Genomic DNA, 12825 nt, shown 5'->3' on the forward strand with positions numbered 1-12825 from the left:
AAAACTCGCGAAATTTGAGAAGCTACTATACGACATTTAACCCTTCAATATGTCTTCAAAGAGACCATGATGCAGAGAAAGTGGTGCTAGTGCTTCCAGGCATAAGCACAAGTCACTATCTATCCAGGAAAAGGGTGAATTTCCATGGTCCGGCAATTTCCATGGTCCGGCACCGGTCAGGTCCCGAGGTTGCCAGACTAGAGAGGTACAACCTGTAGTAATAATAATAAATATTCATAGTAAATAAAATTTTTAATAAAAATACACCAAAATAAAATAATAATGATAATGATAATAATAATAATAATAATAATAATAATAATAATAATAATAATAATAATAATAATAATAAAGAAATACAAGAATGAAAAAAAGATCAAAAGTGAGAAACACGACCTAGACCTATGAATTATTATTATTATTATAATTTTTATTATAATTTCGCCCCCCAGGCCCTGATGTGGGTCAGTGATCTATGTCCGGGTGAGCTACTACTCATTAAAAAAAAAAAAAAAAAAATCCTTTTGATAACCGAAAAATTCCGAAATGCCCCTGGCCCCCAAGGATTTCGGATAAGGGATTGTCAACCTGTATATGGATTTTTAGGAACAGAACCCATAAGAATTTTGAGGACTCCCTGTTTTTCATTTACCCATGAATAAATATCTTCACATACGATGAAACTTCATGACACTCAATTTTATTTATTTACAGGTGGAACAACTGTCTCAGCCTTATGCTTGGAAAGCTCGAGATGTATTTGGAGTGATTGTGACGACTACACCACCCCAGTTACTTGCGATGATCCAGGCTTTCTTCAACAATGCTCTTCTCATTGATGATGACTTTCTCATAAAAAAGATACTTAGTAAGTCATTGCAAACAATATTTTTATTAAGACAAACCTGTAAGTTACCTGAATGTGTTCACTGTTGCTCATACTGTTTTTGCTACAGCTATAATCACACATTTGTTGAAACCAGGATTTTTTCATTGAAATTTCCTTTGCATTTTTAGTCAGTTGGTGAGAGGGATCACACAACCCAGCACCATGTCAAGGAATACCCAAACTTTATGGTGTGTGCAGCTCTCCCATTGTATGATAGCCTTTACTATTCTAGATGTGGGGTTTGGCTTGAAGCTCAAGTGATGTTAGTCTGATGTGGTCATATTGGAAGTGGAAGTACTGGAAAGTTTTGTTTTGGTAATTGAATGGGGGGGGGGGGTATACTGGATATTCTTTCTCTGTCACAAAATGAAGGGTTGTCTGAAGATGTGGAACCCCAGTAGGCAGTCTGTGTAATGAGAGTCACCTGGCTATGAACTTCACTAGAAAGTAGGAATTAGGATCAATGCACCATTTATAAAAGAAAAGGTCCTACATGATTCTTTGACAAATCTGAAAGATATTTTTTGCACTTGCTTCAGTTTATGTGGAGAATAAAACAGTATGGCATACTTCAGAGCACTCAGGTTTAGGTTGAAAGAATGGTTTATTTTCTATATACGTAGTGTACCTTAGTGTGATATCAACTGATCCAGGAAATTTTATTTTATGGTACAGTATACTCATGTATATGTGTAATTGGTTATAGAGTATGCTGTACTATGGTAATTGTTTACAAAATTTGAATAAGATGTTTGGCTTCTTTATGACTTCTGTATTTTATTTCGTATTTCATAGTAGAATTACGTTATAAAAGTTTTTGAAATAATTTATTTATTTATTTATTTTTTGCGAGTCAACATAGTAGTGTAAATTATGACATTTCTTTCCAGCTATTGAAGTTATAGGCCAGCCATCTACCTTGGAAGATCCTCTGAGCATCCCCCAGTGTGTGACCCCCGGCCCTTGGAATGTGGATCGTGTGTCTCTCACACAGATGGAGATTGCTCGTGGTGTCTCGCCCATTGGTTACCCGGGTATTGTTTCTAGTCAAGGCAAAATCTTGGTGTTAGAGTTCTTATCATTTTGGTTCCCTCATTAGTATATGTGATTATTGTCATGAGCTGGAAGATGTCTTCAACAAACATAATCAGAGAATATTTTATTTTATTTTAAAAGGGATATTTCCAAGTTTGAAATCATACACAGTACTGTATTAGCATATTGTTTTATTAAAATTTTATGTAATCAGTATGATAGTCTTGGAGATAAACAATACAGAATAAGTTATCAAATTCATTGGGGATGTACCAGTATTTCATAAGCAAACAAGTCAACTATATTACCCCGGCACCCCTTCCCTCATCAGCAATATCAAATATATTTATACTATTGTATAAATATTTGTTACTTTTTGTTTTCTTTTACATGTTGTAGTTGCTTATTGTGTTATTGTCACAGTAGTGCGCTGTGTAAAGCAGGAGCTAACGCTCCCTTCCCCTTCTTGATGTGATGATGAGTCCTCGTTAGATCCTTGTCATTCCTCCACCTCTTTCCCTTGTTTGGTTATGTAATACTATACTTGGCCATCCCCTTCTGTATGCATACATTTACAGTAGTTGCTAAATGAAAGTTTTCATCTTTTTATTAAATTTAAAAATGCTGTTTCATAATAAGTGCAAACAAAACTTATTATTGAGGCTTGTTGTAAAGATGAAGCATGCCATGAGTTAGGTTGTGTTGAGAACAAATACTCACCCATGTAAGTGTTGACAACACCTTCCAGAAGTCCTCCAAGTGTGAACCCTCCAACAAACAAGGGAACTAAGCCTACATTTATTTGCAGTAAGGCTGCTTTGCCACTCATAAAATAACTCTTACTGCATCCCTTTGTCAGGCTTAGGACTGCTTGTCAGATTTGTCATTATTTTTGCTTTTTAAATTCTTATTTCAAAGACCTGTATTTTTCATTATTTTGTGATGCCCAGAAAACTGTTAGATTTTAAATAGTTTCTTATATAATTTTATACCATATGAACATGTGCACAATGCTTGTTACCAAAGGATAGTTTGCTCGTGTTTAGTGGATATCAGTGTTAGCGTAAGCACTGTTAGGAAATTAGACTTAATATTCAAGAAAGCTTTTCTAGATTACTTTATTTTTCTCAAAACTTGAGCATGATAGAGCATGTAGTGTGAGCTGTTACGGTCATCAATATTTTCAATTACAGGTTCTCGTTTTTATTATTATTTTCCACTAAACTGTAGTTTATTTTGATATATGATTTTATTTTGTTCATATCCTTATTTCTCTGTATAGGCTGACCCTCTCTTACCTGGCACTTTGGGCTAGGGCCACTCCGGATAATAGATATATCTATTAAATAGGTCGATATTTAATGGTAAAGTCTCTTTCAAAAGTTGGGCGCATACCCTCTCATACCCCCACCACAGATTGTGGTTTCACCTGTCGGTGAGAAGCAAAACCAATGTCCACCATAACCAGAGTTTCCTGTTATCAAACCCCACCAAGTGTTCCCTTTATCAGTGAGGCGAGGAAACAAGGTGTTGTCATACCCAGAATATTACTGCCGCTAGTATCATTACTGACTTACATAATATGACATTTTAAAAGTTTGATGGCTAATGTATTTCAAGGATTTAGCACCACCTGTTGTAAGAGGTATGACATGTACGATTATATATTTTTTATTGCTGAACATGATATAAAAAACAATAAGGATTTAGTTCTAATTATTTCAGCTGTATTCTACCGGCAACCTGATTAGGTAAACAAATACTGCAAGTCTTTCGTTTATTTCCATAATAAACATAAACTGTAATACTTAAATTATAGGTGAAAATGCCAAATAATGAAATTACCCGTGTAATAATGTTCTCCAGTATTATATCATAGCCAGCATCAGTAAAATCCCTTCTCTATCGGCTGTGGAGGGTTGAAGTCTTCTAAATATCGAGTTTTGTATATGGAAGCTTATTTGGGAATTGAATGTCTAATTGTCCGTTGAGTTGGGTGAAATGAGGAGGAAGGAAGAGGAGTTGAATAATACAGCTTTACGTGTGAAGATCTGATTTTATCTAAATACAATACAGTATTCATATTTCTTCTAAAACTACTACTACTACTTTGCTGTCACTCGGAATCAAGTATGACGATCATCTAGCTATGATACAATGATATGAGTTACTAGGGATGTCACCTAGGTTGGAGAGTTTTGAGGTGGCTAAAGAGGCCGATACGGGACCAGCAGAGTCGTCCACAGATGTTGCACATGTGGAGGGCTACATCTAGTGCGGGAGGGACGGCGGCAACGCCTTTCCGGCATTGGTGCTTGTCTGCGTCAGTTTGCAATCGGGCTAACTCGAAGGTATTGACACCTTCTCGTGTGGTGCTCCTCCAAGCGTTATGATGTGGAGTAATCGACTCCCAGGTGAGGCGGACGATTTGGAACTTTTTCAGGTTTGTCTTAAGACTATCCTTATACCTTTTAAGTTGCCCGCCGGCGTTACGTTTACTATTCGTTAGGTGACTGTAAAGTAGCTGCTTTGGCAGTCTACTGTTGTCCATGTGGGCAACATGGCCAGTCCAGCATACTTGTTCATGGATAATGGTAGCCTCAATGCTCCTACAGTTGGTGTCAGCAAGGATGCTGGCATTTGTTATCTTGTTTTCCCTGCGAACTTGTAGGGTGGAATGTAGACTATGTTGGTGAAAGTTTTCAAGTGCCTTGAGATGTGTCCTGTATGTAACCCATGTCTCGCTGCCATATAGCAGGGTGGGGAGGACCACTGCTCGATATACGTGTAACTTTGTAAATAATTTCAGCTCCCTACAGTTGAAGACACAGTTTCGGAGTCTGCCAAATGCTTGAGATGCAGATCTGATCCGATGTTGAATCTCTTCATCGATGTCCATGGTGATGTATAGGTGGGAGCCGAGATACTGAAAGTGGGTAACTTTAGAGAGGGTAGTACCGTTAAGCCGGATGGATGGTGGAGGTGTGTCTGAACCACTGGCAGGTTGAAAGAGAATCTGAGTCTTACATACAATCACCTCAAGGCCGAAGTGTGTATACGCATCTGCGTAGGTGTTCAGGATCTCCTGTAGGTCGCATTCGGTGTGAGCAACAAGAGTGAGGTTGTTTGCATACTGAAGTTCAGCAGTGTGCCTGGAGTCGTCTTATGTTAAAAAGACTCCCCTTCACCAGGTACTCGATGTCCACCCCCGCCGGCTAAATTGGCACTGGCACTAGTAAGGAAGGCAGCCAAGAAAATGGAAGAGAGAGTTGGTGCCAGTACACACCCTTGTTTAACCCCTGTTTGGATGGGGAAGAATTTAGACTGGGTGCCATTGTGCAGGACACTGCTGTTCATGCCATCGTGGAGTTGTCTCACAGTGGTGATGAATTTTGGGCAGCAGCCAAAGCAGTTGAGGGTCCACCAGAGGGCTTCCCTGTTGACCAACTCTAAGGTCTTGGTTAGGTCACGACGCTGTTCTCTGCACTTTTCATGTATCTGGTGGGCAGCAAAGATCATGTCAGTGGTGCCACATGATGGTCTAAAGCCACATTGAGATTCTGGGAGGAAGTTTTCTGCCTCAGGAAGAAGTCTGTTTTGGAGGACTCGGGCAAAAATCTTGCCAGTTACGGACAGCAACGAGATCCCACGGTAGTTGCCACAGTCTGACCGGTCTCCCATATTCTTATAAATATTGACAATGGAAGCGTCGTTAGGAGCTTGGGGGATTTCCTCCTTTCCCCATATATTCTCCAGGAGAGAGTGGAGATGGCTGGTAAGCGGAGGTCCTCCTGCTTTATACACCTCGTCTGGGATTCTATCAGGCCCTGAGGATTTGTTATTTTTCATCTGTTTGATGGCAGTAGCTACCTCATCCAGGGATGGAGGATAGCTGAGGTGGGTCAGCTCTGGATGCTGAGGGACCTGCTGGGTAGTCAGGACATCGACATCGGTGTTTCGGTTGAGCAGTGCATGGTCGTGCTCTTTCCACTACTGAAGGATGACTTCATTGTCTTTAATTATGGAGTTAACATCGGATGAGCGGAGGGGGGCTGCGCCACGAGTGATTGGCCCATAAAATGTTTTGGTGGAATTGAAAAATTAACTCATCTTGTGCTGATCTGCAAACTTTTGTGTTTCACATTCTTTAATTTTAAACCAGTCATTCTTAAGATTGCAAAGTTCCCGCTGGGACACAGGGTTGTTCTACCAGTCAGTTAAAGCAGCACGTTTATCATTGATTGCCTGGTCATTTTCATCAAACCAGTCCTGGTGCATTCTTTTTATCTGACCTAGGGTCTCTGCAGGGTTTTGTCATGACAGTGTTGAGAATATCCCATTTGGCACTGGGATCTGGGTTGTTCGTTGTCAGGTGGTTTATCAGACCATGTTTGAGCTGCTCTCTGATAGCATGTGCTACCGCTGGATCCTCTAGACCCTTTATGTTAAAACCTCTTCTGGAGGGTTGCTGCCTTCGCCGTTTTGGGGGCGACTTGAAGTGAGAACTTGACTCTGACGAGCCGATGATCAGTGTCGCAGTGGTCTGAGCCACGCATGGCACGGGTGATGAGGACATCACAGCGATCTCTTTCTCTGACAATGATGTAGTCAATGAGATACCAGTGTTTGGATCGTGGGTGTTGCCACGAACCCTTGAACTTGCCGGCCTGCCAAAACAAGGTATTAGTGATAGTGAGGTTTTGTGCAGCACACTTGCTGAAGAGGAGTAGGCCATTGGGATTATACTTGCCTAGTCCATTTATCCCTATGGTTCCCTGCCAAATGTCAGCATATCTGCCTTTGAAGTCACCAAGGAGCACAACCGTATCTTCTCTTGGGGTAGAGGTTAGCATTCTGTCAAGGTCGGCATAAAAGGCCTCCTTAATGTCATCCTCTGCATTCAGTGTTGGGGTGTATGCACTGATGAAAAAGGCATGATATGAGTGATTCAGTGGGACTTAGAGCGTATGAGGCGCTCGTTGATCCCAATAGGCATTTCAGTTAGCCTGTGAATGATCCAGTGACGGATAGCAAAGCTAACCCCATAAATGCGGTTTCTCTCCGCAGCATCCTTGCCCTTCTAGAAGAAGGTATAGCTAGACCCCTGTTCTGTGAGTTAACCCTCGTCTGGGAGCCGGAACTCACTAATGGCAGCTATGTCGATGTTATACCTAGCCAGCTCTTTTGCTACAAGAGCAGTACTTCTTTCAGGATGCTCATTTGTGCCAGTATCCAGAAAGGTCCTGACATTCCATGCAGCAACCATAAGGGGTTGTATAGTTTGTTTTTGTTTGGATCTGATTTTGAATGTGTTTTCGACCGCATAAGGATGACCTTACTGGGTGGGGTTGCCCAGTCAGGTTGAATCGGCTACTTGTGCAATTAATCAGGCCGTTCACATATATTTATTATTTGGGTTTAAGTAACGAAACCCAAACGGTAGTTCCTTGTTTTATTATAAAAGGGTTGTATATATAATTCCTGAGTGTAGATCGACCATAAGTCTCACTGTATAGGAGTGAATGAGAAAGGGACGGCGTTTATGTATTATAAACGTTAGGTCACGTCCTTACGATAAAAGTTGTTGTGAGCGACTAAAGAGTGAGGGCCTCGCTGTGCAGGCTTACAGATATGCTGACTATGGGTCACTCCCTCCTGGGAGAGTTGCCCGCTCACGTGTACAACCCATGTCTTGCTCATAGACAGTGGAAAGTTACAGGGTGGTGAATCTGAATATAATATCAGATGTATTGACCCATTTATATAATATGTTCTGTTGATGAGACAGGGGCCTATTACAAGGTTGGGTTTTTAGGCAGGCTATGTTTAGGGCACCTTTTGTAGCCCCCTCCTCATGTGGGATGAGCAGAGTGGCTTCTCGAGAGGACTGCTCAGTCGCACAGACAGGACCAGATTGCACTGCTGCCTAGATCCCAGTGCATAAACAACCATCTTATCTGTGCCGTCCAAGTGCAGAGTTGTGACTAGAGACTCCCGGCAGTCATCTCTGCCTGTCCCCGTCGCCATAGGACTTTTTGGGGTATAGGGGTTTTGATGATGATGAGAGGTATGATGAACTGGAAGATGGCTGCGCGTGAGTTGATTTATGTTGTGAGGCAGGAGCGTAGACTGCAACCACACACCTTGGCTCTCCCTTTTCCTGATCCAGTGGTGCAAGTGTTGCAACGACTGGGAAGAGGGGGAGTTGCAATGGACTGCCGATAGCCCAGTTTGTTGGGTTTCGCCTCAGTAGCCTGTTCATCATGCATTGCCTTCATCTGTCGGTGTAGTCGTTGGGTTCCAATGGTGATGACCTGTTCTGCCTTTACCGCCGTTGGGGTCTTGTTGGAGCTCAGTAAGTATGTCTGCCTGATGCGGGGCTCCACCGCAGATTTTTCGTTTGGGGTTTATTCCCGTAGCCTTATACCTACCAAGGTTAATCCACAAGGCAGCGGGGTAATGGCTGGTAGGCGTCAGGACGTGTCTACATGCCAGTGGGCATTTGCACTGTCACTTTGGGGCACACTGCTACTCCGAGATCCCCTGCTGGTCTAGTCTGGGCCCACAAGGCACCCGGTTACCGTTTGTTGCCACGAGGAGGCACAGCAGGAGTCTTGATGGTGAAGAGGCTGTGTACTGGCAGGGGATGACGTATACATGCTGCTTCCCTGTTCGCCAAGGGGGCTAGCCAGCGGCGGTAGCTGAAAGCGAGAGGGAGCAAGCAATGCCTACACCTTACCATTAACATAATGCTACCACACTAGATGCATTACACCACCCTGTGTGTGCACACACACACACACACACACACACACACACGTACACACGTATTTCTTCTATATGAGGTAACACAGCTGACTTCTTGCTAGCAGCTATGTACAGTAGAACCTTGATAATTTGGACTAATTGAGAGAGACTGTACATTAGCTTATGCTGCACTAAGGCTAATCTTCCATAATGTTATAAATTTTTGTCAATACAAATTTGACACATCATAGTGAATAGATTTAGTAAATAAACAAGGAATGTGACAAGAATGTTAAGTAAATGTGTAAGTTTCTTTTTCTGCATTTTCAAGTTGAATATTCTGTTCACATTCCTTGCAAACAGAAACATTATTATCCAACTTCTTTCAGCAGCTCTTTTTTCTCTTTTATAGTCAGTGTGTCTCTTCCTCTTGGGAGAACTAGAGCCTGGAGTATTTAATGGTAACTTATCAGACATTGTGTACACTGTGCTGTGAATTGGAAAAAAAGGTAAAGTGGATTCCATATGCAATGACTGGCCATAAGGGACATTGTGGATACAGCACACTAAATACTAAACCTTTGGTGTGTATAAGGTGGCAGTGTGGCTGGCACTGCACTTTCCCACCTTGTACAGCCGGGTGTGCCCCAGGATCAAACCAGTGACCTTTGAGACAGGAGGTGATAGCTGTATCTGGTTGGGGGTAGAATAATAAAAATAAACACTTATAAACACAATGCCAATAGAAGGACTGCAACCATAACAATAATGGCTCTGTAAAAAAATTTGGTCCAGGAACAAAATCCATGTACGCTGCCAAAAGGCCGACCAGACAACTATGTTGCTGGTTGAACATGCCATTAATTTGGGGGTTGGCCAGATAATACTTTTTCTACAACAGTGCAATTAATTGGGAGTTGCTGGTTAATGGAATGGCAGATAAGAAGAGGGTCAGCCTTTACTAAAATTTCTTAGCCAATTATTGTATTCTTTTCTTCATATTTAAGCTGAGAAGAAATTCCTCTGTTCCTCTCTTTAGACTCAAAGTGAGAAACTTGTCCATCTCATCTGACCTTGGTTTTTCTGGTCACCACATGTCTGTCTCAATAGATTCCCCGGATGGCAAGAAAACTTCCCTAACAGATTATTGATGCTGAGGGTCGGGAGTGCGGGGGTTCTGGGTATGGGTGTAAGTTTTTATGTTGTTTTTGTTTTATTCTTTGGAGTGAGCAATATGGGGATGTGTGTTACATTGTTATGCCAGTTGATTTTATTTTAGTTTTTATTTTGTTTGAGTCTAGCGTTTTTGTGTTTAAAGCACTAAAAGTTATGAGTAGGATGCCATTAATTTAAGATATTTTTTGGTGTATTCAAATTATTCAGCTGAGGAAACAACTAAGATACATCCCTGTATATGGTACAATCAGCCACTTTGAATGGTATACTCATAGATTCAGTTTGTCTGTAGGTGCACAATATATAGGTATCTTTGTTGTTTACAAAATTAGATTCAAAATTGCTGATTGTCTGGCATGTGCTTGACTGATTCTTATTAATATTTACTGTATATAAATACAGGGACTTTAATAATAATTCCATTAGCACAGTGACATTGAGTCAATGTCCAGGGGTAAAGCTTTTTCTGTTATGCAGTGATGAAGTTTTTTGTTTGAAGGTCTTGCTTAAGGGAATAACAATTTCATTAATGGAATCCTATTTTTAGATTTTATTTTCATTTGTGAATATCCATGTCTTTACAGTAATCAAGTGTGATAATGACTGATGCAGCCCTCACTGTAATATGCTTTTAAAACATGTATCCATGGGTGTGTAGTAGCAGTAAAATTGTTAGGTAAATTTCAGATACGTTTCTCTCCATATCATCAGGACATTTTCACCACATAGGCATTACTTTACCAGTACTTTATACTTATGTTTTTTTTTCTTTACTAAAGTTAATGTATCAGAATGATTAAAATGGTTATTATAATGCATGTAGTAAAATGTGACCTTGCCACCTCCAGCCTCAGCAATTTTTGGACCTGGGCCTTGTGGAACACTGTGAGGGCTGCCACATCTCAACAGTGCTTTAGAGAACCCATTGTGATGATGATGATGAAAGGGAGGGTGAGACATTTTTTGTTAGGTACAGGGCCAGTTGTTGTTTGTTGTTTAGTTTTCCGTTGTGGGAAGGACCACTAGATGTCCATATCAGGGTTAAGTTATTCCAAATAAAGGTTAATCTTGAGCCCTGTAGAGTGTTCGAGAATCCCTTTGTGGTCCGGCTAACCTTTGTTTGATGGAGACTCAAAGTGAGGCATTATGGGCAATGTTAAGGTTCTTACTGAACTGGTGTCCATAACAAAAGTTGCCACATGATCCAGGGATGACAGAAGCACTCTCCTAAAGTAAACCTCGATATGCGATGGGGTCAGGTACCTGATAAACCCGTCTATGTGAAATATCGTAGATCGGTATCATGTATCATTGCCCAAAAAATTCCTACACTTATAAAATCAATATAAAACCATTAAACAACTCCCACCACCTCAGGAAGAACAAGCAGTGACAACATAAGCACAATGATAGAGGCCGACACAGATCATATGTTCACGAAAATACTGTAGAGGCAAAGCACGTTTAAAGTCACCAAAAAAACAAAAACAGAAAATATCACTTCACATTCACTCTAAACGTTAGTGTATTCCTCTCACTATAAGAAAAAAAAAAGCTGATGAGAAGTTCAATGTGCATACAGTCAACGATGCTGAAAGATAATCGTGAAGCTATGCGATGATGGACAGATGCGATCAACAAAGAACCAAGTGCAGGACTGTAGGATTGTAATGTGCAGGTTGGCCGTGTGGCGGCGCGCAGGTAGATATTGCTGCAGCTGACGAGTGCAGTGAGAGATGCAATCCCTATGGTGGTGTATAGGGTTAAATATTGTTTCCTTATAAAATGTCACTGACTTGACATAGAAAAATTTAATTTCCATTTCTGGAATCCTTGCAAGACAGTGATTAATTTGAGTATATACAACCCACAGTTTGCACTAGAGATAAAAATTTTTTTCCAACCAATGGATATCGTTAACCCTTACGCCTTTTCCCGCCACTGTTTAAATGCCCAGCGCGGGTTATCAGGTTCCCTTGTGACTATTTGTCTGTTGTCTGTCACGCCACACCTCGGCCACAGGGAAGCTTCCTGAGCATAATTACCTTCTTTTGTTTGTTTCATTTTCATTGTTTGTCCATTTTATCATGTTGTATCAAAGTAATATTGCTAAAAGTAGTGTAGTTGTATTGTAGTGTAGTATTACTGGAAAATGTTGCTATGATTATGTTATAAATGTATTTATTTGTGGAATTATTATTATTTTATGCATTAGTATTTGCTCTACCAAACACAAAGACAGCCAGGCAAACTGGCAACCGACTGCGTGTGTGTTGCCAAGCACTTTTTATGAAAAAGAATGCAAATACAGTAAAATATTCTAAATTAATTAGTTATAGCAAATAAGTATTATGGTCAGTAAATATATGCATTACTGGCCACCTCGGACACAAAGGCAAGCTAAAAATAGCTGGTAAGTGTGTAGGTGACCACGAGCGCCGCCAGCTGTCAAAACAACACTGTCCTCCTATCTCCCTCCCTCAGCGATGCCAGGGAAGTTTCTATAAAGTCAATATATAGTTTTTCTTTTATTTTTTATTGTTTTATCATTTAAATAGATTAAAAATTATTTTTAGAAAAGTTGATTTTTCTCGATTTACCCCCGTGTGGGGGGGGGGAGTACTGCCAGCAGCACCCTAACCTAGGGTTTAATGGTTAAAGCAAATTTTTTTTATCACATACTGTATAGCCAGATGGTCTTAATTCATGACCATCGTTAAAGCAAAATATCGCTGAACGGGACATCGTATATTGAGGTTTACCTGTATGTCCTCCAAGGTGTGGGTGGCTGCCAGGAAGCATGCCTATCAGCATGCATCCCATCCATGGATCAATTCCAGCAGTTGGTTAACCAACTGAACTGCACTCTGGCTCTCCTGGTGGTGGTAAAAACATCAGAGGGTGTATTCAACAGTAAAGGTTGAGGTCACTAGCAGTTAGGGATTTTTTTTTTTTTTTTTAACAAACTTTGAAGTTCC

At 40.8% G+C, this 12825-nt stretch overlaps 1 protein-coding gene across 1 annotated transcript in view; it reads left to right on the forward strand.

The window, feature by feature from the left end:
* LOC121871347 overlaps positions 1-12825 on the forward strand; it is a 67793-nt gene that overhangs the window by 40048 nt on the left and 14920 nt on the right. Inside the window, exons 5-6 of the mRNA XM_042373566.1 lie at positions 715-868; positions 1780-1923. Of these exons, the coding sequence (XP_042229500.1) occupies positions 715-868; positions 1780-1923 (298 nt within the window). The remainder of the gene's footprint in view (positions 1-714; positions 869-1779; positions 1924-12825) is intronic.

Source organism: Homarus americanus, unplaced genomic scaffold, assembly GCF_018991925.1.
Source record: "Homarus americanus isolate GMGI-L3 unplaced genomic scaffold, GMGI_Hamer_2.0 scaffold45698, whole genome shotgun sequence".
NCBI lineage: Eukaryota > Metazoa > Arthropoda > Malacostraca > Decapoda > Nephropidae > Homarus > Homarus americanus.